Raw genomic sequence first — 27,441 nt, 5'->3', positions numbered from 1 at the left:
TTAGTTTTAATTATGTGCACCGGATACTGCATTTAATGTGTTGGAAACCTCAACCCTCAAATCGGTCTGCTTTTCCATTCACCTAGCTATTTCCTCAAAGTAATTGTTACTTCTGGCTTTATCAAAATGATCCACCCCATCCACAAGACACAACGTCATACATTGCCTTTTTGCCTGTCCTATCATTTTATCCAGATCACCTGACAATTGTGTTGGATCCTGAATATCACTGATAATTTTTTTTAGATTTGTGTGTGAAGCTTAGCACCACTCTTTCTAGCCCAGGGTCAGAATTAATGATGCTTAATTGTGACTCTGTAAATGTGTAGATGATGTTGGTACCTCAAAGACAGTCACCTCATGGCCCAACCAGAAGCCCTGGCTGAATGCAGAGGTATTCCCCCTGTTAAGTGTCTGGCATGTTGCCTTCAAGTCTGGAGACAGAATAACTCTCTGAGCCACCAGGAGGAACCATGCCTAAGGTATCAAGGGAGCAAAGACTAACTACACCCAAAAAATTCAGGAACATCTGTCCAATACTAATCCCTGGCGTATGTGGCTGGACACCAACGGCATTACTGACTATGCAAGGAGAAACAGTATAGACTGTACTAGTGACACCACCCACCAATGCTCCAAGCAACCTTTATGCATGCTTTGAGGCCTACATCACAATGTTGGCCATGAAAGCTACCCCTCTCCCAGGTCTACAACAGCAGTGGACGTGAGAAGGGCTCTGTAGAGAGTCAACCCCTGTAAGGCGAACGGGCCAGACAGCATCCCAGGCCGAGTACTCATTGAGTGTGCACATCAGCTCACTGACATCTTCATGAGCACCTTCAATGCATCACTCATCTAGGCTGCTGTTCCCACATGCTTCAATTTGGACGCCCTGTACTCCGATCATGAAGTGCTTTGAACAGCTGGAATCTCCATTCCTGCCACATCAGACACTCACCAATATGCTTACTGACAGAACTGTTCTACGACAGATGCCATGGCATCTGTCACGCACCTGGCTGTGACACACCTGGAAAACAAGGACACTGATGTCAGAATGCTGTCTCTGGATTTCAGTTCTGCATTCAGCACCATTGCCCCACAGACCTTGGTGAACAAGCTCCTACTTCTTGGTCTAAACACGCCACTGACCACCGTGCAGCTGGGTGTTGGACTTCCTCACCAACAGGCCTCAGAGTCAGGATGAATAACTGCTCTTCCCCTCAACAGGGGCGCTCCCCAGGGCTGTGTGCTGAACCCACTGCTGTACACCCTGCTCACACATGACCGCACGGTCAAAACCCGAGTAATTACCTTGCCAAGTTTGCTGATGACACGACAGTGGTGGGGCTCATTACCAACAATGATGAGACGGCCTATAGAGCAGAGGTATAAGAGTGCGAGGCCCGGCGCCAGGAAAATAACCTCTTCCTCAATGTCAGTTTGACAAAGGAGATTGTTATCGACTCCAGGAGAACTCGCACCATTCACCCCCCACCCCACCCCCACCACCTTTTTGCATCAGTGACACAGCAGTGGAAACTATGACCAGTTTCGAACTCCTGGGAATGCACACCTCACACAACCTCTCATGGTCCCAGAACACATCCTATGTATTCAGGAAAGCTCACCAATATGTCTACTTTCTGAGGAGACTGAAGAGAGCTGGATTTTGTGCATCTACGCTCGCGTCATTCTACAGATGTGTAGTGGAGAGCAGCCTAACAAGCTTCATCACTGCATGGTACGTACGGAAACTGCACTGCGGTGGTCAGGAAGGCTCGACAATGGGTAGTCAAACTGCCCAACGCATCACCGGCACCAGCCTACCCACCGTCAAAAACCTAGATACAGAAAGGTGCCCGAAAAGGGCCAGTAACATCATGAGGGATGCCACTCCCATCAGGGAAGAGACTACACAGGACCACCAGACTCAAAAACAGTTACTTCCCCCAAGCTGCCAGACTGATCAACACCTCCACTCACCAATACACCTGTACTTTATCATTTCTTGCCAGAGTCACTTATGTATAGGTACTTCTGTGCCAAGCATCACTTTATGTGCTGTACATACAATCAGTGTAGTATATAAAGTTATCTTGTGTATTTAAATTTATTGTGTTTTTTGCTACATCAGATCTGGAGTAACAATCATTTCATTCTCTTCTACAATCATATGGTGAAGAATGACAATAAACAATCTTGAACCTTGAACCTTGAAGAGGCGCAGTTTTGGAACAAATTCTGTGGGATATCAAAATCCACTTCAATTCTTTGAAACTAGACCTAATGCCATTCCTCTGACTCTAATATTCAACAGCATCGCCTCCCTTGCTTGGGTGATTATATTGGGTTCTCGCAAAGTGCTAGTAGTCTGAGTAGGTCAGACCGTTATGTACTCAATATGCAACTAGTGACATACAGTATGTCCAATATAGACAGGGCATCTAGCAACAAGAAAAATATCGTCCCCTCTTCCTTTGCCTGTACTGTTTAAAGGAACATCAATTAATTAATGGCTTGTTACAGATTAATTTACAAAATTGGATGGAATAAGGCACCATTTGCTAGTTTCCCAGACCATATACATATTATAAAGTCTGCAGGGAGAGGTGTGACAGGTGGACAAGTTGTACCTTCAGCTAAAGACTTCAAAACTCTAGCTTCCAAATATAGTATCTGGCACTGGTTACTCAAGTGTGGTCGGGAGAATGAGGAGAGAGCACGCAGAAAAACAAACTGGAATGGCAGGGAGCTCCCTCAAAGGTGTCTCTATCCAGCCAGGGTCTTTCATGAAGCAGTTCTATGTGCACTTTAATGAGGAGCAAAATATAATTAATAGATAAAATTTAAACAACACAGGACATTCATCTGTTATTACCATTCCTTGTAGCATGTATATTATTATATTTTCTTACAATATGTCAATATGAGATTTTTTTTTCATTCACAACCATTCCATTTGAGGTAAGGTATTGCATAGGGCCCTGGTGGGAGACCCTCAACTGTGGTCCTCCCCACAGAGTCCTTCCGATGCTATACTGAACTTCAGTACATCTCTCAACATAGACTGCCAGAGTTTGAAATGAATTTGATTGAGACAGCTCCTTGCAGTGGAAGACTAGAAAGTTTCAGGCTGATATGTTGACGTGTTTCCAGCAACAATTGGTTGCTCGACTCAGTGTTTGTGGGAATAGCCTGTAGAGAACAGAGTCCTTTTTCATGCAGCTGCACAGGATGGACCTCAACAAAAGAAAACTTTATGTCCATTTCCAGTCCTTCTTAGCAAATACACACCCCACGAGGAGGTGAATGATTGCCTTGTCCATACTGCAGCATCCTTGAGGACAGTGTGCAGGAAATCATAAACACAAGAGGTTCTTCAGATGCTGGAAATCTTGAGCACCACACATAAAATGCTGGAGGTACTCAGCAAATCAGGCAGCATCTATGGAGGGGAGTAAACGGCTTACGCTTCGGGCCGAGACCCTTCATCAGCGTGCCAGGTCTGGGGCTCTGTGCTTGAAGGATCTGACAGGGACTTCCCTTCTTGTCTCCAGCCAACTGAGACTTTGGTGTGATTGAAAGTTTGGTGGTATAGTATTCCCCATGTGATTTGACAGTCTGCCCTGAGAACCATCTGACAGGAGCCACGATATCCTTCTTCCTCAGATCTTTATACAAATTCTGTAGTCAACAGATTGATTTGTGGTCACAGTTGTATTTTTGCACAAATTATTTGAGGAGCAGGTGTCATTGTCCAACGGAGGGGGAAAAGCTCTACATTAATCCTGCTCATCCTTCACAACAATGGGACCCGCAGAACTTCAGCTCAAAATGACACTTGTAGTATGTGTATAAAGGGTCCAAACAAATCTTGATGCAGTCATAAAGGAATGAGAGCCACACTGAATACGTCCCCCAAATATTTGTACGTGGCATCCCTGTGGGCACAATTCATTATAGACCTCCAAATGATGTGGAAGATACCTTTCAGGACTGCTGCAGTGCAGCAGCAGTGGGATATGGACCATATCTGCAGCATGTACAGCAACACCAAAAGCAAGTTCCACCAGACAAGCAGATTATTTCATGGGATCAAGACGGAACACCGATCCCATATTCCTAGTTTATTTTTCTTCTTGGCTACGCGCTCCACCCAGGCCCCAGCTCCTTACCACCATGTTCCCAGTACTTCCAAGTGTTGGGACCTGACTGCGAAACATACAGAGGACCAGCTGGGCCAGCTACTAGTGAACATGGCCTCTACTTTGCTGAAACCGAGTGGTTTCTGTAGTTGGTTCAAATTAGTTACGGATGCTGATCAATCTGCTGACTGACAGTGGGTTCATTAAGAAGTCTCTGCTGCCCAGAATCACTACGCCCTTTAAGAAAACCTTGTGTTGACAACATAACAAAGACAATTATTATCTTCAAATAATGCCTGGTCCACTCTGGAGCAACTTTGGTGCGTAGAGCCAAGCAAATTGCTTGGGGTGGCCATTGTTAGGACTGGGCGACCGGTGAGAGTAGGAGTGTCAGGCTTTGGCTCAAAGGAGGCTTCAGCTCAGAAGAGCCATTGGCTCTGAGTAAGTTGTGTGGGTAATTTTCTGTCAAGCATCCCTTTTTTCTTACTGTGTCAGGGGTACCTAGTGTAGCTTAAATAGCCGTTGTGTGCTCTTCATGCTGGATGATGGAGGCCAGGGAGAGCCAGAGTCTCCCAGGGAGCTACATCTGTGTGAAGTGCACTCAGCTGCAGCTCCTTGCAGACCGTGTTAGGGATCTGAAGCAGCAGCTGGATGACTTTCGGCTTGTATGGGAGAGTAAGGGGAATTATAGACTGGTAAGCCTGACATCAGTGGTGGGGAAAATGCTAGAGTCAGTTATCAAAGATGTGATAACAGCACATTTGGAAAGCGGTGAAATCATCGGACAAAGTCAGCATGGATTTGTGAAAGGAAAATCATGTCTGAAGAATCTCATAGAATTTTTTGAGGATGTAACTAGTAGAGTGGATAGGGGAGAACCAGTGGATGTGGTATATTTGGATTTTCAAAAGGCTTTTGACAAGGTCCCACACAGGAGATTAGTGTGCAAACTTAAAGCACACGGTATTGATGTGGATAGAGAATTGGTTAGCAGACAGGAAGCAAAGAGTGGGAATAAATGGGACCTTTTCAGAATGGCAGGCAGTGACTAGTGGGGTACCGCAAGGCTCAGTGCTGGGATCCCAGTTGTTTACAATATATATTAATGACTTAGACGAGGGAATTAAATGCAGCATTTCCAAGTTTGCAGATGACACGAAGCTGGGTGGCAGTGTTAGCTGTGAGGAGAATGCTAAGAGGATGCAGAATGACTTGGGTAGGTTAGGTGAGTGGGCAAATTCATGGCAGATGCAATTTAATGTGGATAAATGTGAGGTTATCCACTTTGGTGGCAAGAACAGGAAAACAGATTATTATCTGAATGGTGGCCGATTAGGAAAAGGGGAGGTGCAACGAGGCCTGGGTGTCATTGTACACCAGTCATTGAAAGTGGGCATGCAGGTACAGCAGGCGGTGAAAAAGGCGAATGGTATGCTGGCATTCATAGCAAGAGGATTCGAGTACAGGAGCAGGGAGGTACTACTGCAGTTGTACAAGGCCTTGGTGAGACCACACCTGGAGTATTGTGTGCAGTTTTGGTCCCCTAATCTGAGGAAAGACATTCTTGCCATACAGGGAGTACAAAGAAGGTTTACCAGATTGATTCCTGGGATGGTAGGACTTTCATATGATGAAAGACTGGATCGACTAGGCTTATATTCGTTGGAATTTAGAAGATTGAGGGAGGATCTTATTGAAATGTATAAAATTCTAAAGGGATTGGACAGGCTAGATGTAGGAAGATTGTTCCCGATGTTGGGGAAGTCCAGAACGAGGGGTCACAGTTTGAGGATAAAGGGGAAGCCACAGGAAACAGTTGAGGCCAGTTTATTGGCTATATTTAAGAGGGAGTTAGATATAGCCCTTGTGGCTAAAGGGATCGTGGGGTATGGAGAGAATGCAGGCACAGGGTTCTGAGTTGGATGATCAGCCATGATCATACTGAATGGCGGTGCAGGCTCGAAGGGCCGAATGGCCTACTCCTGCACCTATTTTCTATGTTTCTATGTTTCTATATCATCGATTGGAGTTACAGGGAAGTAGTCACCCCAAGTTGCAGGACGCGGGTAGCTGGTGACTGTCAAGAGAAGGAGTGGGAAGGTGAATAGGCAGTTAGCACAGAGCACCCCTGTGGCCATTCCCCTCAATAATAAGCATACCATTTTGGATACTGTTGTGGGGGATGAGCTCCCAGGAAAATGCCACTGACACTGACCATGGGTCAGTGGTACAGAAGGGAAAGAAGGAGAAGAGGGGAGTGGTAGTAATGGGGGAATCAATAGTCAGAGGAACAGACAGGAGATTCTGTGGACATGAACAGGACACCCAGATGGTATGTTGTCTCCCAGGTGCCAGGGTCAGGGACATTTCTGATTGTACCTATAGCATTTTGGAGGGGGTGGGAGAGCAGCCAGATGTCTTGATACATATTGGTACCAATGACATAGGAAGGAAAAGCAAAGAAGCCCTGAAGAGGGAAATTAGAGAGCTAGGTAGAAAGCTGAGAAGCAGGACCTCCAGGGTAGTAATTTCTGGACTGCTGCCTGTGCCACGCGCCAGTGAGGGTAGAGACAGGATGATTTGGCAGATAAATACGTGGCTGAGAAGCTGGTGCAGGGAGGAGGGCTTCAGGTTCTTGGATCATTGGGATCTCTTCTCGGGGAGGTGTGACCTGTACAAAAGTGACCGGTTGCACCTGAACCTGAAGAGGACCAATGTTCTTGCAAGCAGGTTTGTTAGAGCTGTTGGGGAGGGTTTAACCTAATTTGGCAGGGGTGGAGGATGGGAACTGGAGTGAAGGGACTCAGGATAGGACAGATGGTAAAAAACCATGCAGTCAGACTGCCTGGAAGGGCAGGCAGATGACAGGACAAAATTGCAGCCAGCAGGGTGAGTATCAGTGCATCAGGGATGCAGAATCAAAAAGGGTAGCAAATACAATGTTCAATGTGTTTTTATCTCAATGCACGGAGTACAAGGTGGATGATCTTATTGCACTATTATAGGTGGCCAGGTATGATATTGTGGCCATCACTGAATCGTAGCTGAAGGTTGGGTGTAGTTGGGAGCTGAATGTCCAAGGTTACACGTTTTATTGGAGCAATAGGAAGGTAGGCAGAGGGGGTGGCGTGGCTCTGCTGGTGAAGAATGGCATCAAATCATTAGAAAGATGTGACGTAGGATCGGAAGATGCTGAATCCTTGTGGTTGAGTTAAGAAACTGCAAGGGTATAAGGACCCTGATGGCAATTATGTATAGGCCTCCAAACAGTAGCTGGGATGTGGACTTCAGATTACAATGGGAAATAGAAAAGGTAAGCAAAAGGGCAATGTTAGGATAGTCAGGGGAGATTTTAACATGCAGGTAGATTGGGAAACTCAGGTTGGTAATGGATCTCAAGAGAGTGAGTTTGTTGAATGCCTAAGAGATGGCTTTTCAGAGCAGTTTGTCGTTGAGCCTACTAGGGGATCAGCTATACTGGATTGGGTGTTATGTAATGAACCAGAGGCGATTAGGGAGCTTAAGTAAAGGAACCCTTAGGAGACAGTGATCACAATATGATTGAGTTCAACATGAAATTTGATAGGGAGAAAGTTTAGTCTGACATAGCAGGATTTCAGTGGATACAGGAAATTACAGTGATATGAGAGAGGAGTTGGCCAAAGTAATTTAGAAAGAGACGCTGGCAGGGATGACAGCTGAGCAGAAATTGCTTGAGCTTCTGCAAAAAAATGAGGAAGTTGCAAGATAGATGTGTTACAAAAGTGAAGAAATACTCAAATGGCAAAATAGTGCAACCATGGCTGACAAGGGAAGTCAAAGCTAATATTAAAGCAAAAGAGAGGGCATACAACAAAACAAAAATTAGCGGGAAGATGGAGGATTGGGAAGCTTTTAAAAACCTACAGAAAGTAACTAAAAGAAACATTGGGAGGAAAAAATGAAACAAAAGCAAACTAGCAAACAATATCAAGGTGGATAGAAAGGGCTTTTTTTTAGAAATAAAAAGAGAAACGAGAGTGGATATAGGACTACTAGAAAATGAGACTGGAGAAATAATAACAGGGGACAAGGAGATGGCAGATGAACTAAATGAGTATTTTTCATCAGCCTTTTCTGTGGAAAACACTAGCAGTGTGCCTGATGTTGAAGGGTGTGAGGGAAGAGAAGTGAGTGCAATTACTACTGCAAGGGAGAAGGTGCTCAAAAAGCTGAAAGACCAAAAGGTACATAAGTCACCCGGACCAGATGAACTGTACCCTAGGGTTCAGAAAGAGGTAGCGTTAGAGATTGTGGAGGCATTAGTAATGATCTTTCAAGAGTCATTGGATGCTGGCATGGTTCTGGAGGACTGGAAAATTGCAAATGTCACTCCACTGTTGAGAAAAGAGGGAGGCAGCAAAAAGGAATAAATAGACCAGTTAGCCTGACCTCAGTGGTTGGGAAGATGTTGCAGTCAATTTTTAACGATGAGGTTATGGAGTACTTTGTGAGACAGGACAAAATAGGATGAAGTCAGTATGGTTTCCTTATGCCTGAGGAACCTGTTGGACGTTTTTGAGATTACAAGTACGATAGATAAAGGGAATGCAGTGGATGTTGTGTATTTGGATTTCCAGAAGACCTTTGACAAGGTGCCACACATAAGGCTGCTTACCAAGTTAAGAGCCCAGGAAAGTTACTCGCATGGTTAGCGCATTGGCTGATTGGTAGGAGACAGTGAGTGGGAATAAAAGGATCCTTTTCTGGTTGGCTGCCAGTGACTAGTGCTGTTCCACGGGGTTGGTGTTGGGACCACTTCTTTTTATGCAGAATATCAATGATTTTGATGATTTAGAAGAAAGTGGCAAATGAACTACAATGTTAGAAAATGCATGATCATGCACTTTGGTAGAAGAAATAAATGCACAGACTATTTTCTAAATGGGCGGGGGGGGGGGTGGAATCCAACATTCTGAGATGCAAAGGGACTTGGAAGTCCTTGTGCAGAACTCCCTAAAGGTTAACTTGCAGGTTGAGTCGATGGTGAGGAAGGCAAATTCATTTCAAGAGGTCTAGAATACAAGAGCAGGGATGTGATGCTGAGACTTTAGAAGGCACTGGTGAGGCCTCACCTTGAGTGTTGGGAACAGCTTTGGGCTCCTCATCTAAGAAAAGATGTGCTGGTATCGGAGAGGGTTTAGAGGAGGTTCACAAGGATGATTCTGGGAATGAAAGGGTTATCATATGAGGAATGTTTGATGGCTCTGGGTCTGTACTCACTGGAATTTAGAAGTATGAGTAGGATCTTATTGAAACCTTTCGAATGTTGAAAGGCCTAGATGGAGTAGATGTGGAAAGGATATTTCCCATGATGGGGGAGTCTAGGACAAGAGGGCACAGCCTCAGGATAGAGGGGTGTCCATTTAAAACAGAGGAGGGGAGAAATTTCTTTAGCCAGAGGGTGGTGAATTTGTGGAATTTGTTACCAAAGGCAGGTGTGAAGGCCAGGTCACTGGGTATATTTAAGGTGGAGATTGATAGGTTGTTGATTAGCCATGGCATCAAAGGTTATGGGGAGAAGGCCGGGGAGTGGGGCTCAGGAGGGGGAAAAAAGGATTAGCCATGATTGAATGGTGGAGCAGACTCAATGGGCCAAATGGCCTAATTCTGCTGTTATGTCTCATGGTCTATGGTCTCAAATCTTCAACGTATATCTTCATTTCTCTTGATCTGCACTACCTCACAATCACACTGACCGGCTCTTTGAAGATATTGTAAAGAAACAGGAGGAGGGAGAAAGTTGAAGGGGGCACTCCACAAGGAGTAGAACCGATCAAGTTTTGCTTTGAATGAACACAGTCCTGATCTTCCATTCCACAATGGCTCTCAGCTTATTTTGCCTTTATTTCTGATCACCACATCATCTACCTGACCACAATGACAAAACAAAAATCAAATTTAAAATCTCCATACAAACGTAAACTAACCATTCCCACAATATCTGACCTCCATATAGTTTTGACTGTCCACACAGCGCTCCCTCCATCAGCTGCTGGAGAGTAGTTGAATGGTTGCTGACTGAATGGAAGAGTCTGCAGGAGGCCAAGGAGGTTGACCACAATTAGGACAAGCTGCACAAGGCACAGCTTCAGAGTGCACCCACTCACTATGCGTGGAAATAATGGAGCTGTCTAAATAACAGGTAATAACTGGGGTATGAGGAGGTCACAGTGCCAATCTGTTCTCCATGGACCCAAGGAAAATTTAATGACATCAGGTTAGACATGGGCAAGCAACCTCATTCTGATTATGTCCCTTCTTGCCCCCAGCCGAGTGGGACTTTGGTGTGATCGAAAGTCTGGTGGTACAGCATTCCTAGGATATTGAATCAGTTCTCCTTGTTGAACAACACTTTGAAGAAACTTTGGGAGGAATTAGAAAAGAGCAACTGTCTCTCAGCTCCAGTGACCCAAGTTAAATCCTGACCTCCGGTGTTTCCTGTGTGGAGCTTGCATGTTCTCCCTCTAACTGTATGGGTTTACCCAGAATACTCTCCCCATGTCCCAAAGGCAGGCAGGCTGGTAGGTTAATGGGCCACTGTAAATTGCCTGAATATAGAAATTGGAGTTGGCGGGAATATGGGTCATAGACAGAGGTTCATAGAGCACTCCAGGCCCTTCAGCCCATCTACTCTGGGCCAAACTATTATTCTGTCTTGTCCCATTGACACGCAACTGAACCATAGCCCTCCGTACCCCTCTCAGCCGTGTACTTATCCAAACTTCTCTTAAATGTTGAAATTGAACCTGCATCCACCACTTCTGCCGAGGCAGGATAGTTTACAGGGAAAATTGTGGGAAATGGAATTGCCCGAGAGCTGGCAAAGACTCGATGGGAAACACTGCAAACAGGTTCATGAAGTTGGCCTGTTGTTGGTAGAATCTCAGGTGGTGATGAGGAGGCTTACAGGAGTGAGATAGGTCGCAACAACAACCTTGCACTCAATGCTAGTAGGACCAAGGAATTGATTGTGGACTTCAGTAATTGGAAGTCAGGAGAACACACACCAGTGCTCATTGAGGGATCAGCAGTGGAAAGGATAAACAGTTTCAAGTGCCTCGGTGTTAACATCTCAGAGGATCTATCTTGGGGTCAACATATTGATGCAATCATGATAAAGGCACATCAGCAACTATATTTCTACAGGAGTTTGAGGAGATTTGGTATGTCACCAAAGACCCTAGCAAATTTCTACAGATGTACTGTGGAGAACATTCTAACTGGTTGCATCACTGGCAAGTATCAAGGGGCCACTGCGCAGGATAAGAAAAAGCTGTATTCTCAGCCAGCTACATCATGGGCACTGGCTTCACCATCATTGAAGACATCATCAAAAGTGGTGCCTCCAGAAGGCAGCATCCATCATTCAAGACCTTCACCATCCAGGACATGCCCTCTTCTTTGTAACCAACAATACCCTATGAAATCAATATGATCTCGAATCTGTGTAGATCTGATCCAGCACAGGATCTGGAATTTAATCTTCTGGCACAATAGTTCAGAATCCCAAACAAACTGGACCTCATCATTGGATCCAGAAGGTGGCCAAGCAGTGGACCAAACTGACCAATTCAGAATGTGTCAGTAAGTCCCATACCAGTACAAACTTGGATGCCCAGAGTTTACATTGGTTTTAACTCCTAAAGATAAAATACAGATTTTCCAACCATTCACTATTTAAATAATGCTTTGTTCACTTTTCCTTTTTGTAGGATAGATGATCTCACTATTGACTGACATCAATCTGCCAACGTTATTGATCAGTCTTACTTGTGATCTTAGCTCCGAACTATATTCTCTACACAACTGCTAATCATTTTGTTATTGGTAAATTTGGATAGTTGCCTCTTTGTTGCATCTCTTAAATCAAGAAAACTTATAATTGAGGCCTCAGTATAACTGAATCACGAGTGGTTTCTTTTATCCCACTTTGAGGACACCCCCATTACCCCTACACTCTGTCTTCTACTGCTTAACATAATGATCACAATCATTAATTTTCCACCATTGTATTTGTAGTCTGAAAGCTTAGTAAATGCCTTCCTGAAGTCCATATATACCACATCCATTGACATTCCTGCACGTACTAATTTAGTTTTATCCTCAAAAAATTCAATTATCCTTATTGTACATCACCAATGTTCACCTAATCAGGCTAAATCACAGTTGTCCTATTTCAAAAATTGCTGCACAATATATGGGAGACTATTGGATGTTTGTTTGCTCTCTTTCTCCCTCTTTCATTTTTTTTTAATAACAAAGTTAAAATGGTAAAGATTTACCACTTTAAGGTACATTTTTGAAATCAGGAGTACTTTGGAAGTAACTGCCATTTCCACAACTAATATAGGGTAAAAACGATCAGGTTCCAGGGATTCCATAACCTTGACCTAACAAAAAAACCATCATTTTTATCATTGACATGCTAAATTGATCCCTGGCCTTAATAATGTTTTCAAATTTCCAGATTCCTTTGTATGAAGAAGCATTTTCTGACCCCCTCCAAATAAGCTAGTTCAAGTTTTAAACTGGTGCAGCTTTGACACTGTCACCAAAAGAAATTGCTCTGTTGAATCTTTTAGTCATCTTAAAACACCTCAATTTGGTCACCTTCTAGTGATCTACACTCATAGAAATGCAAGTTTAGTCTATCTAATATTCATATTGTTTAATAAAACTACAGGAGTTCTCCATCCCACTCTGTCCAATTGGTGTGTGGCCTTCTCTCACATAGTTGTACTCTCACAATAAGGTCCAATGCCAACTTGAGGAACAGCATCCTAGCTTCTGTATGGACACTTTGCAGCTTTCTGGACTCAATATTGAATTCTATAACTTAGGGTAACTTGATTTCTCGGTCGTTAGCAGTCACCATCTGTGGTTTTTTGCTCAGTTTGTTTTATGCCCTTATTTTCCCCTTGAATGTGGTGGACAAGCCCAGCCCAACTTACTGAGCATATCTTTCTGATCTGCCTTTCACAACTCTTATTCTGTCTGCGTGTTCACTCTCTAACTCAATGACCAGATAGCCTTGCTTACAGCTTACCCCCATGGTCACCCCAGTTTTACCCTATCAGAGACATGCCCCTCCTCCACACTCCCTGCATGTCAACAAGCTCGTTTGGTCTCACTGGGCATTTCTGAACATTTTCTGTTTTATATTAGTATGAGGTCAAAATTGCTGATCAAAATTGCATCGAAATAGTTCCATTACCCCAATCTTTCACCACTTCTTTGTAACTTTTCTCCACCAGTTTTCGACTATTATAAAACGTACGACATCCAAATTATCTGGCAATACATGTCAAACCCTAACCACCTGTAAAATAGTTTTACTTTGGGCCATTTTAGGTCATTTTCCAATTATCACGAATCTGTAATAAAATAGGAAATGTTGATATAGTCAGCAGGTCAGATGGCAGCCAGGTAGTGAAAAACAGTCAATATTTCAGGTCATCAGAATTATAACACAATACTCAGTGATGTCATTCCTTTGGCAAGTCAGATAGAGATAGAAACAGTGAGAGAGATAGGGAGATAGCGAAAGAGAGATAGAGAGATAGAAACAGTGATAGAGACAGAGAGAGATAGAGAGTTAGAAACAGTGAGAGATAGAGAGATTGAGACAGCGAGAGAGACAGGGAGATAGAGACAGACAGACAGAGATAGAGAGTTAGAAATAGTGAGAGAGAAAGAGAGATTGAGACAGCGACAGAGACAGGGAGATAGAGACAGTGAGAGAGATATAGAATGATATAGAGAGAGATATGGAGAGAGACAGAGGGAGATGGGGGAGAAAGAAAGAGAAAGAGAGACAGACAGGCAGACAGAGAGAGAGAGAGAGAGAGAGAGAGAGAGAGAGAGAGAGAGAGAGGGAGAACCAATGAAATTCTCCGCACTCAGCAGCGCTTTGATATCGTCCATAAATCCTAAATGGGATTTGCGCTGTAACCAATATTGACCCGTCTGCGCTCCCGGTTGGCCGTTGACAGATAAATGGTGGGTCACTGCTACGGAAACTGGATTTACCACATTCTATAATTTCACAACTTCCAACGCCCACCCCGCACACTCTAATATTCAATGTGCTCAGTCACATTAAACATTTTAGTTTTAGAAAGTACTCTATCAAAAATTGCACTGTATTACTTAACTCACTGAAAGTAATTTGTTGTCCCTTAACAGTTTTTTTTCAATTTCCTTTGCGCTCTTAGGACCAAGTCTATGGTCGTTGTAATCATTCAAGCACGTTAATTTACGAACAACGTCTAAAGTTTCCCTTTCCTTTTTACAACTAATGTCCAGTTATCATCAGCTAATGAATTGAGGCGGCACAGAGAGGAAAATGGGCGCAGACAGGCAGGTTATAGTCTGAAAATATACTTAGGTCCGTTCCTGTAGCCCTCAAAGTATCAGAACAAAAAGTTTTTCGCGCCTAGAACATAAAATAACAGGTTAAGAAACGTAGTGTTCCATCTGCTCGAGAGTTTCGCAGTTTTCCTGAACTCACCGCTCAGGAGTTTGAAGGCGAAGCTGCAGTGCAGACAGAATACCATCACCGTCAGGATTGCCTTTGGTTCCATTTCACCAGAACATCGCCTGCAAAACGCCGGGTGAACGCCGCATCTCAGTAGTTCGGAGAGCCCCGTGCTCCCGAAATCTCCATCCCGCCTGTTTCCACCGGGAAAAGGCAGTAAATCCGAGCAGGAAGCCGCGTGGAGATGGGAGGACTGCTGAGATTTACTCTTTCACACACACGCACTTTCGCTAGCTGTTTCTTCCCGAGAGCCTGATTTCTTCCCACTCTCTCTCTCTCCTCCCCCACTTTCCTTCCCCCGCCTCTCCCTTTACACCCCCCGTCTACCCCTTCTGTCTCTCTCACGCTCACCCTTCCCCCTCCCGTGTTTGTCTATCTCTTTATGTCTTTGTATCTGCTTCCTCCAATTTCACTCTATCGTTTAGTCTGTCTTTCCCTCTCTACCCATCTCCCTCTCCCCGCTCTCTCTGACTCTCTTTCTCTCTCTGGTGCAGTGGGACTGCAGGAAGCCAGCTGTTCCTGAACATCAGCACTTTTTAACCATTATAAAGGGAACAGTAGAGGGAGTCTGATCAATAAACCAATTAACCAAAGAACAGTTTGAAAAAAACACTAAAAATTGTAAGTCCAATCCCAATATATTAAACGTATTAATTTATAGAGGTTCAGACCTGTAACTATGTGGTTAAAGAATAGCAAAAGCAAAGGTTAGTAACAGGAACTCTTTAGAAACTGCAAAAACATAAATATGGTATACAACCCCAAAATAATAGCATTTAAGATGGTTAGGAGTCTGTACCCTGTCTGCCAGTTTAAAGAAGGGGAAGGAATAAATTAGACAACAAGCACTGGGGTATCCAAAACCTTGTTATGTGGTTGGCAAGCCTTTACCTCCTGACCATTTGTCTTCCTGCAGGAAGAGCCGTGTTTATTTTAGCCTTTGGATTTGTTTCCTCTGGCAAGAGGATTAGTTGTTGGATAGCATAAAGATTTACGATAATTGTGAAGGAAAAGTGGGAGGTTGAAGGATTGTTTTACACACCAACTTGTTATGTTCTGGAATTCAATGCCAGAAAGGGCAATGGAAACAGATTCGATAGTATTTTTTCAAAAGAATATTAGAGGTGTATAAAAATGATAAACTCTGCATGTCTGTAAGGAAACTGGACTGGAGGTGAGGTAGTTGATAGGGTAAAATGGGCTGAATAACTTCCTCTGTTCTATATCATTCAATGAGAGCACAGAGAGAATCTTATTTTTTAAATTTCCTTATGATATCAGACCATAAGACATAGAAATTCAGCCATTCAGCCCATCGAATCTGCTCTGCTATTTCATCATGGCTGATTTATTTCTCTTCTTAGCCCAATCTCCTATCTTCACCTTGTAACCTTTGACGCCCTGACTAATCAAGGACCTATCAACCTCTGCTTTAAATATACTCAATGACTTGGCCTCATAGCCATCTGTGGCAATGAATTCCACAGATTCACCACTCTCTGACTAAAGGAAAGAAGACCGTTCTGTTTGTTGAGCCTGTGCTCTCAAGGCATTCCCACACTTAGGTACTTGTATCCCATTCTCCCTCGTATGGCTGTCAACATTCTTGTGATTCTCACACCAACCACCTACACCGGGGATCAAGTAATCCACCAGCCAGCAGACCTTCGGAATTTGAGAGGAAACCCACAATATCAAATGGGGAGCAATGCAAACTCCACACAGTTAGCATCGGAGGTCAAGATTGATTCTGAGAAAACTGGAGTGTGAAGCAGCAGCACTGCTTACTGTGCTGCCTAGGATCGTCAGAATCAGGTTTATTATCACTGATATATGTCATGAATTTTTTTGTTTTGCAGCAACAGTACATTGCAATACATAATACATTACAATTAGTTACAATAAGAGACAAAAAAAAGTAGTGCAAAAAGAGAGCAAAAAGTGAGATTGTGTTCATGGGTTTATGGACAATTGAGAAATCTGATGGTGGAGGGAAAAAAAGCTTTTCACTGAAATAAATTTCTAAACTGTTGGGTCTATGGGAATGTGAGTATAATTCTATAGGGTATAATGCAGGTAGTGTTTAGAGAAAGAAACTGCCTTGAGAGCTATGAGGTGTTTGTAAGAAATTTTCTTTTTTTTTTGACGTACAGAATATTTTACAAATGAGCCTGGTTATTGTTTTGGACCCTTAACTTTCCCTGTTCCCTCACCCTTTTGCCTATCTCCCTCCTGAGCCTACCATTCCTCTGTTTCTCTCTTATAGTTACAATATCAAGAGTTCTCTATACAGTTCTTTCCACAAATATTAACTCTGCAAGAAGCAGAATGGTGATCCTTTGATGCTTTCATACATCTGAGGCTAATTCTGTTACTGGACTCTATATACTTGCGCTGACAAAGAATTTCTAGATCAGTCATTCCTATCAAGACATGTAAGGTCTGACATGAAGCACAGTAGTGCTGTACTAACAGTTTTTATACTTTAGACTGTATGTTAAATGGATGCTTCGTTCAGCTGTGACGCATTGCAGGCACTATTCTATGATCAGGGAACTTCCCTAGTCAATGCGTTTTAAATGCCCTCCCCCCAATAACTTGGCTGACCATTTATCTAATTGTTGTGGGTGGGATCTTGCTATGTGCTTTTGTGTCTTGCTGTTCAATGTGAATAGTCGTGGTGTTTCTGAAAGAGATGCTCTGATCCTTCATAATATACAGGAATGACTTCAACAGGTGCTTTGTGTTAACCAGCCCAAAGTTACTCTCAAATGAGTATAAACCATAGTTTGAACTACATTTACCTGTCCTAGTCCCACAACTTTTCATTTCTGATCTCTTTTATTTTAGCCTCACTTGGAATGCACTTTGGATTGAATGTCCTTCCAGCCAAGGGCTAAAGAAAACAAAGTTTTTCCTGCAGGAAGACAGAAATTTTCAGGGGATGAGGTACAGTCTTGCCATTAATAAGGCATCTGTTGTTCACTGTAAGAGTCCAGACCAGGTCATGGAGGAAGTGAAAGAGACGATAATCAGCAGATCTGGCGTAGCTAAGAGGTTCAGTTATGCAATAAAAATTGAACTTCCTTCTGCTGGACATAAAAAAATCCAAAAGCATGATTTTACTGAAGAGTTGATCCTTATTCTGCATTTTCAAACTAATATTTATTCCCAACAACATCACAAAAAACATAATCTGCTCACGCTTCTGTTTGTGGGACAGCAATTGTACTTGCTTGACTGCTGAATTTCATACTTATAGCAGTGAATACAATTCAAAAGTGCTTTGATGAGATCTAAGAGTCATTACATAAATTCAACTTTTTACATTAGCTATGCCCAAGAAAGTACCATAAAACCCAGCAGAGTTTGGGGATTTGTTGAAATTCTAAGACTCCCCCCCCCCAAAGAGTAACATGTCAAAGTCAGTCTCACAGCTTCTGAATCTTCCAAGAAGACTTGAAAACAGGAAAAATACGGAAGTGTAGAGGAACCAAAAAACATTTGAGTCATTGATCTTGTTCCCTCAAAACAAAATATGTGCTTATTTTCTTAAGGATTTTTCATCCATTTTATTACCCAATTATATAAATGGAAGCTTATTTCTTTATTTTGCCTTCAGTTATTATCATTGTAATTCTTGTCCACTTCTCACAAATATTAATTCAAGTCCTTCACAAAACGTCTCCATGTCCCACCAGCTGCCTCCATTTTGAGTGTGTACTCCATCCACTACCCTTCAGGATAAAGTAACCCAGTTGGTTGGGTGGGTCAGACACTATTTGGCTTTTGTAGGTAACTCTTTTAAGGGAATTGTTGTGGGGAAAGGCTTGTCCCGGGGGTTGAGTGTTAACATACTTGCCTTGGGTTGGCAGATCTTGGATTCAAACCATTCTTAAGGATTCTCCAGTATTTCAGTGCTGCACTGCTGATGATATTCTCAGTTGAGGAGATACAGGTGATTCCATGGATCTATTTAGAGAAGAACAAAGAAATTATACCTCAATATCTGGCAAATATCCTTATGACATAGTAGGAAGTCATTAGGCTCATCAAGTTCATGCTTACTTGCAAAGCAATTCCATTTATCTGCTAATAATTAATGCTCAACCATCCTCACTGATTACTTGACTATCAGAAATAAAATTGGATAGACAATTGAAGACTAGGACCATAAGACCATAAGATTTAGGAGCAGAATTAGGCCATCTGGCTCACTGAGTCTGCGGTGCCATTTCATCATGGTTGATCCAATTTTCTTCTCAACCCCAGTCTCCTGCCTTCTCCCTGTATCCCTTCATATCTTGACCAATCAAAAATCTATCAACCTTTGCCTTAAATATACATAAAGACTTGGCCTCCACAGCTGCCTGTGGCAGAGAATTCCAAAGATTCACCTCTCTCTGGCTAAAGATATTCCTACTCATCTCCATTCTAACAGGACAGCCCTCTATTCTGAGGCTGTGTCCTCTGGTCTTAGACTCTTCCTCCATCGGACACATCCACTCTATCAAGGCCTTCCACTATTTGATATGTTTCAATGAGGTCACCCCTCATTCTTTTGAATTCTAGTGAACACAGGCCCAGAGTCATCAAACACTCTTCATATGACAAGCCATTCAATCCTGGAATCATTTTCATGAACCTCCTTTGAACCCTCTCCAGTTTCAGCACATCCTTTCCAAGATAAGGGGCCAAACCTGCTCACAATAGTCCAAGTGAGGCCTCACCAATGCTTTATAAAGTTTCAACATTACATCCGTGGTTTTATATTCTAGTCCTCTTGAAATGAATGTTAACATTGCATTTGCCTTCCTCACCTCAGACTCAGCCTGCAAGTTAACCTTTAGGGAATCCTGCACAAGGACTCCCAAGTCCCTTTTTCATCTCAGTTTTTTTTGATTTTCTTTCCATTTAGAAAATAGTCAACCCTTTCATTTCTTCTATCAAAGTGCATGACCATACACTTCCCAACACTGCATTCTATCTGCCATTTCTTTGCCCATTCTTTGAATCTGTCTAAGTCCTTCTGCAGCCTCTCTACTTCCTCAAAACTACCTGTCCCTCCACCTATCTTCATATCGACTGCAAAGTTTGCGATAAAGCCATCAATTCCATTCACCCAAATCAGTGACATAACGTAAAATGAATCAGTCCCAACACAGACTCCTATGGAACTGCTTTATCCATGCTAGAATCATTCCTCTAATACCACGGGCTCATAGCTTGTTAAGCAGCTTCATATGTAGCAGCTTGTCAAAGGCCTTCTGAAAATCCAAATACACAACATCAACTGATTCTCCTTTGTCTATCCTGCTTGTTACTTCTTCAAAGAATTCCAACAGATTTGTCAGGCAAGATTTTCCCTTGAGGAAATCATGCTGACTACGGCCTATTTTATCATGTGCCTCCAAGTACCCTGAAACCTCATCCTTAATAATCAACTTCAACATCTTCCCAATCACTGAGGTCAGACTAACTGGTCTATAGTTTCCTTTCTTCTGCCTCTCTCCCTTCTTGAAGAGTGGGGTGACATTTTCAATTTTTCAGTCTTCCAGAACCATTCCAGAATCTAGTGATAACTAATGCCTCCACAATCTCTTCAGTCACCTCTTTCGGAACTCTGGGGTGTGCACCACCTGGTCCAAGTGACTTACCTACCTTCAGACCTTTCAGTTTCCCAAGATCCTTCTCCCTAGTAATGGCAACTTCACACACTTCATGCCCCCTGACACCTGGAACTTCCACCATACTGCTAGTGCCTTCCACAGTGAAGACTGATGCAAAACTGTGGAATTGTAGAATGATCACTACACAGAAGAAGGTCATTTAGCCAATCATATCTGCACTGGTTCTCCAAAAGAGCAGCTGACAAGTTCCATCAAGACCTTGGTTCTGTAGCTATCCAAATTTTCCTTACCATCTATTTATCTTATCCTCTCTTGAAGTCCCAATATCTCCATCCATTCTAGTAAGCTTATTTTTGTTTTGTTTACTTAGAGATACAGAATGGTTGTTCTGGCCCAACCAACTCATGGCACACAATTGCACCCACGTGAACAATTAACTTACTAACCGGTATGTCTTCGGAATGATGGAGGAAACCAGAGCACCCAGAGGAAACCCATGTGGTCATACGGGCTCCTTATACATACAGTATATAGTCGTACAGACTCCTTACACATAGCAGCGGGAGTTGAACCCGGGTCGCTCGTGCTGCAAAGTGTTGCGCTAACCACTACGCTACAAAGCCACCCATACTCTGGAAACTGATTGTGTAAGTCTTTTCTGGACCTCTCTAAAGCCTTTGCATCCTCCTTATAAAGAAGTGATTGAAAATGAACACAATGCTCCAGCACCCATTTTTCTAAAGGGTCAGTGTGACTTCCCTGATTTTGAATTCTTGCCCAGAACTGTCGGTCCTATTAATTATTTATCAACCTGCTCTGCCATTTTTTACACCCATACCCCAGGCCAGTCTACTTCTGCATACATTTTTTTTTATTTTGGACGCATTTCCTCATTCTTCCTACATCAGCATTTCTCTACATTAAACTTCATCTGCCACCCTTCAGCCCATTTCACCAGCTTGTTCACATCCTGCTGCAACATTATTCTCTTTGCAGTTCACAACGTTAGAAATAGAGGCTCGTAGCAGGTCATTAATATAAATCTAGAAAAACCAAGACCTTAACATTGATTCCTGGAGAATGCCACATTTCATCTTCCCCAGTATGAGAAACAACCATTCATTCTGACCCTCTGTTGACTGTTATTCAGCCAACCTTGCACCCAAGCTATCATTTTAATGTGGCACCTTATCAAAAGCCCCCACCACATTGACTGTATTACCCTCATTGACTCTTTCTGGTACCTCTTCAAAAAATTCTATCCAATTGGTTACATCTATTTTCTGCTAACACATCTGTACTGGCTTGCCAATTTAATTCATTTTCTTACAGATTACTATTAATCTTGTCCTGGATCAATGTTTCTGAAAGCTTTCCCCACCATGAGGTTAAACTGACTGGCATACACAGGAGTGGAGTGATGTGGATCATGTACAGGCAGAAAATATTTAGTTTAAGTTAGATTCATGCCTGGCACAGAGACTGTGTGTTGAAGTGCCTGTTCCTGTGTTGCACTGTTCTACGCTCCATTTATATCATTATGGTGCTTACCATCAAACCCTTTTGTAACCAAGGGCGTAACATTCCCACTTTCCAGTCCTCTGCCATGACCCTTGTATCCAAACAACCATGAATGATTCCACTCAATGTCCCTATAATGTCCTCATATACTTTCCTCAGAATCCTCAGGTGCATCCCATCCAGTCCTGGTGATCATACTGTCTCAACCATCTGATCGTCATTATTAATTTGAAAACATTCTCTTTTCTGTTTTTTCTATGTGGACCATCTGTTAGTTTGTGTGTATGAGAGAGGGGGTTGGGGTTAGATGCTATTGTCACTGTTCTTTTCTGTGAGGGAGGGGGTTGGGGGTTTGATGTTATTGTCACTGTTTTGTTGCGAGGGAGGGGGTGCAGAGAGTTTGGGGTTTGCAAGTTTTGATTCTTTTTCCTTTTCATCTGAGGAGGGGGTTCATGCCCTTTCTTTCAACAGCTCCTGTGGTTTCTTTCTGTATTTCATGGCTATCTGGAGAAGACAAATATCAGAGTTGTATTGTACATGCATACTTTGATGATAAAATGAACCTTGGAAGATACAAAGCATTCATTTAGGTATATAAACACTAGCCTCAGCACCCAAAGACTACAGGAATGGGACTGAATAGATTTCACTATAAAACTCTGCATGAACTCAATAAACTGAATGCCTCCATTTAGGCCATAATGATTATTTGATTCTATAATCTTACTCTTGCTTGTGGGGCCTTGCCGTTCATAAAATTGGCGGCTGTTCTTGCCTACAAATCAATACCTAAACTAGAATTAATTACTTTGAAAATTGGCTTTGAAGCATATTAGAATGTGCTGAGGATGTAAAAAGATCAAAATAAATATAATATTTTCTTTCCTTTACCTATAAGACTCTTACTTTAAACATGTTTAAAGCCCTTAAGTAATACTGCTTTTTAAGCATTACCTAATGTATAGCCACAGTAAAATCTGTCTGCTGTATTACATTGATCAATGCAATTTGTCCAAGTATCCCTGAAGATAATGAATCTCCTTTATTTGTTATCCACCCACATTGCTTCATGTCACCAGTAAAGTTAATGACTTTACTGCAAGTCTGAAGGAAATCTGTAAAAGCCTATTTTGTGCTTACAGACACCCTGTACTGCATTGTTAACATCATTGAACAAGAGAACGGACCCAATCTCAATGGGGCAGTTCTGACTATTTAGTCTTAGACAGACGCCTTCCATTTATCATCATCTTCATCAATCATTAATTTAATTTCATGTGAAGCATTCACCATCTTCTTTATGAGCCTTGATGTATGACACAAAGAGCTTGGCTTCGATCATTCCTGCTTATGCCCTGTTGTCAAATCACTGGTGACTATGTTGGCAAACATTTCACATCATAATACTTTGACCAAGCAATTGAAAAACAGAGAATAATGAATCCTCTCCTCTCAGATTCCTTCTTCTCCGATCCTTTATCTACCCCACATACCTGGCTTCACCTATCATCCTCCAACTAGCCTCCTTCCCCTCCCCCCACCTTTTTATTCTGGTGTCATCCTCCTTCCTTCTCAGTCCTGAAGAAGGGTCTCGACCCAAAACGTCGACTGTTCATTCATTTCCAAAGATGCTGCCTGACCTGCTGAGTTCCCCAGAATTTTGTGTGTGTTGAAGAGAATAATTAATGCGTAGGTGATGGAATATATATAATAAATCCCCAAACAACAAGATAAAAGATCAAGATTAGTTTAATTTGTACATTGAAACATCAAGTGAAATACATCATTTGTGCTAATGACCAACACACTTGGGATGTACTGGGGGTAGCCTTAGTGTTGCCATGCTTGTAGTGCCAACAGAGCATACCCACAACTTACTAACCCTAACTTGTACATCTTTGGAACGTGGGAATAAACTGGAACATCTGGAGGAAACCAACATGGTCCTGGGGAGAACTTACAAATTCCTTACAAATCTCACAGCTGGCATTCTAAAGCATTGTGCTAACCGCTACACTACCATGCTGCCCACAAACATCTCCCCATTGGGGAACTGAACCCCGAACTCCCACATGACAGGTAGGGATACTAACCATAATACTAACAAGGAACTGATGGACTGATGACAGGCAGACAGACCAGAAGAGAAAGAACATTAATGTTCTTTCTTCAATGAGCTTCCATTTGTCATCCTCCATACAGTTCATTTCATCCATATCTCTGCTCTCCAGTTGCTAAACTCAATTTGCATGGGGTCTTCTGCATCCATCACTCCTGTCTGCACTGTCCTACCCCTGGCTTTCCAGTGTTGTCCACCTCAATTCTAAAATTCTCCTCCTTGCTTTCAAAAGTTCTTCAGCTCTGGGACTATACTAGATGGAGTGCAGGAAGATGAGGGGGAATCTCATTGAAACCTACCAGATACTGAAAGGCCTGGGTACAGTGGACATGGGGAGGATATTTCCATAAGCAGGAGAATCTAGGATCCGAGGGCACATCCTCAGAACAAAGGGATGTAGTATTCGAACTGAGATGAGGAGGAATTTCTTCAACCAAGAGGTGGTGAATCTATGGAATTCATTGCACATTTGGGTTGTGGAGCCCAAGTCATTGTGTGTATATAAGTCAGAGACTCATAGATTCTTGATTGGTAAAGGTTCTTAAGAGTTAGAGGGAAAAGGCAAGAGAATGAGGATAAGGAAAAGAAAGAGCCGTTATTGTATGGCAAAGCAGACTAGATGGACTAAATGGCCTAATTCTGCTCCTATATTTCATGGTTTTATGGTTCCGAGTTCTCAGCTTTTAATTTTCTTCATAAAACCTGCTACTTTATTCAGTTTTTTGCTCATTTGTTCTGATCTATTCTCAAGAACAGTTTTTCCAGGAGGAGAGTCTGGAACCAGTTCTCAGGGGTCATTGCTCTGAAAAAGGGAATGGCCTATACGAATGAAATGAAAAGAAAATTAGAGAACTGTGAATCTTTGAGACTCGCAGTATTATTTATTTTTTATTTGCAAAATGAGTCTTCTTTTGAACATTTTGTTTGTCAGTATTGATGTATAGTTTTTTCACAAATTCTATTGTGTTTATTTTCATGTAAATGCCTGTAAGAAAATGAATCTCAAGGTAGTATATGGTGATATATATGTATTTTTATAATACATTCACTTTGACTTTAATAATTACCTCAAAGCACAAAGCAAGAGCTTTGAGTTAAGAAGATATTCAGATAAAATAGGAAAGTAAGTGTGTCCAAGGATCAGAAATGCTCTTATTGAATAATGTAGCAGGGTGGAAGACTCATATGGTTGAGCCCTGCTCCCACTGTATTCCTGTTCTTCCATTACTTATGGCTCCATACCCTGGGTGAGATTATGCACTGCCGTGTTAGATCCAGGCTGTAATGCACTATCACATTGGTTGGCTACATAGTGTGAGTTGTACTCTCCTGAGTATTAATTAACCTCTGATTCTGCAGATCACTACCTGTCTCCCAGTTATGGTTATTCCATGTGTGGCCACTCATGATATTTGTTAGTCTGTGTAATCCCTGCCCTCCCAAACCATCTCCAGTTATTAGTTCTCTGCATGATTCTTCTGGTTATTGGTGATTCAATGTGTGACTTTTAATTTCCATACAGATGTTGCAACCCTGATTATGAGTTCTTCTAGTATATGCAATTTCCTCTGGGTGTGGATATTTCAATCTGTTTTGCTCTCTCGTGGTTGTTAGACTATCATGAACACTTTTGTGATTAATATTCAATGTGTGACTTAGTGTTGGTGAGTCTGTAGATAACTGTGGTAGAGTGGTGCAGTCGTTGATGTTGCTGCCTTAAAGCTCCGAGGGCTTGGGTTGGATCCTGACCTGGGTTCTGTCTGCACAGGGTTTGCATGTGACTACATTTCTGCTGAGCAGCTTCCTACATTCCAAGGATGTGTTTGTAGGTCAATCGGAAGTTAACTCTTAGTGTAGCTATGTGACAAAAGAATCAAAAGGCATGTGAGAGAAAATAAATGCAGGGAAATAAGATGGGAAATGGGACTGATGGGATTGCTCTGCCCAGTGCTGGTGTGGATTCAATAGGCTCATTTGTGTCATAATAAACAAGGAACTCCTGGATATCTCTGAGTGATTATTTCCTGGTTGTTGGCTATTCTCAAAATAGCTTGCAAACAAGGCTTGAAACCTTCCCTTTAAATACTGTCAATGAGTCCAGTGAGTAATTAATATTGTGTACATTTATGTTTTAGAAAGATGTGTTTAATGTTCCTCCTGGGTACTCTGTACATAAATCAAATTAAATTGTTGTACTTCATTGATGGAATGAGTGTAACGTAAATTATTATTATGATGCAACTAAAGCTTAATCTGCTTGCATAAGCTTTGTGGTTAACAACACCCTCCCTGGAGAACAGGAAGAAATCTTACTGATGTCCTCAGTAGCCCAGAGGTTTATGGATGCTCTCAAAATTTTGCCATTAGCTTTCACTCTGATTGGGTATTGGGACCAGGAGCTGCAGCACCCTATTTCATCCGGTAGTGGGTAAACACATCTCTCAGAGCTCAGCTTGCTCTCTGCTCTCTGGTTTCTGGTTGAAACATTATTCCTTGGAGTCCTCACAACACTTTTTTTGTTCACTAGTTTCTGGTTGTTGCCATCACTCCATCCAAATTCTCTCCAAAAAAGCGCTAATTCATACTGTGTGGGCAACACAGTAGCATAGGAGTACGCACAACATTTTACAACACCAGCTGTAAGATCAGAGCTCGATTCCTGCCACCATTTGTAAGGAGTTTGTACATTCTCCCTGTGACCACGTGCATTTCCTTCGGGTGTTCTGGTTTCCTACCACATTCCACAAATGGATGGGCTAGGGTTAGTAATTTATGAGTAAGCTATAGTATGTTGGTGCTATAATCACGGTGATACTTGTGGGCTGGTCATTGACACAAATGATGCATTTCACTGCATGTTTCAATGTACATGTGACAAATAAAGCTAATCTTTCTTTCTTTCTAAAAGTGTCCTTCTTTCCCAGTTATTGTTCACCTTGGAATATACTGTACTTCTTGAGAATATATATTCATGGGCATCTCATCAAAGGTCTCTGCATTGGACCTTGTTCAGAAATGGGAGCATTCTATGCAAACTAACAAAATACAAATCTGCTTATCCAGGATAACCAATAACTAGATACATATTATGTACTAATAGCTGGGTGTAAATTACATACTGTACAGAATAATCAGATTTGTATCATATGCAGAGTAAACATTAACTAGGTACAATAACCAATAATCGGACATATTGTCAGAATCAGAATCAGGTTTAATATCATTGGTATATAACTGTGGCGCTTCTCTTCCTGATGAACATAACGTATTCTACGCAAGATTCGAACAGAAGAGGAGCGTCCCGCTCCCTCCGGATGAACCGGACCTGGTGGCATCGAGATTCATCATCACCGAGGAGGACGTTAGAAGGGCCTTCCTGAACATAAATCCAAGGAAGGGGATGGGCCCAGATGGTGTCCTGGGACGGATTCTCCAGGTCTGTGC

General features: G+C 42.4%; 1 protein-coding gene across 1 annotated transcript in view; it reads right to left on the bottom strand.

Annotated features, from left to right (window-relative positions):
- LOC134341027 (layilin-like) overlaps positions 1-14,981 on the bottom strand; it is a 49,243-nt gene extending 34,262 nt beyond the window's left edge. The window contains exon 1 of the mRNA XM_063038752.1: positions 14,701-14,981. Within this exon, the coding sequence (XP_062894822.1) occupies positions 14,701-14,773 (73 nt within the window). The 5' untranslated portion in view covers positions 14,774-14,981. The remainder of the gene's footprint in view (positions 1-14,700) is intronic.
- Positions 14,982-27,441: the final 12,460 nt, after the last annotated feature.

The sequence above is a fragment of the Mobula hypostoma genome, chromosome X2 (assembly GCF_963921235.1).
Source record: "Mobula hypostoma chromosome X2, sMobHyp1.1, whole genome shotgun sequence".
Taxonomy (NCBI): Eukaryota; Metazoa; Chordata; class Chondrichthyes; order Myliobatiformes; family Myliobatidae; genus Mobula; species Mobula hypostoma.
The sequence above is the reverse complement of the archived record's forward strand: the minus strand, read 5'-3'. Positions and strand labels throughout refer to the sequence as shown.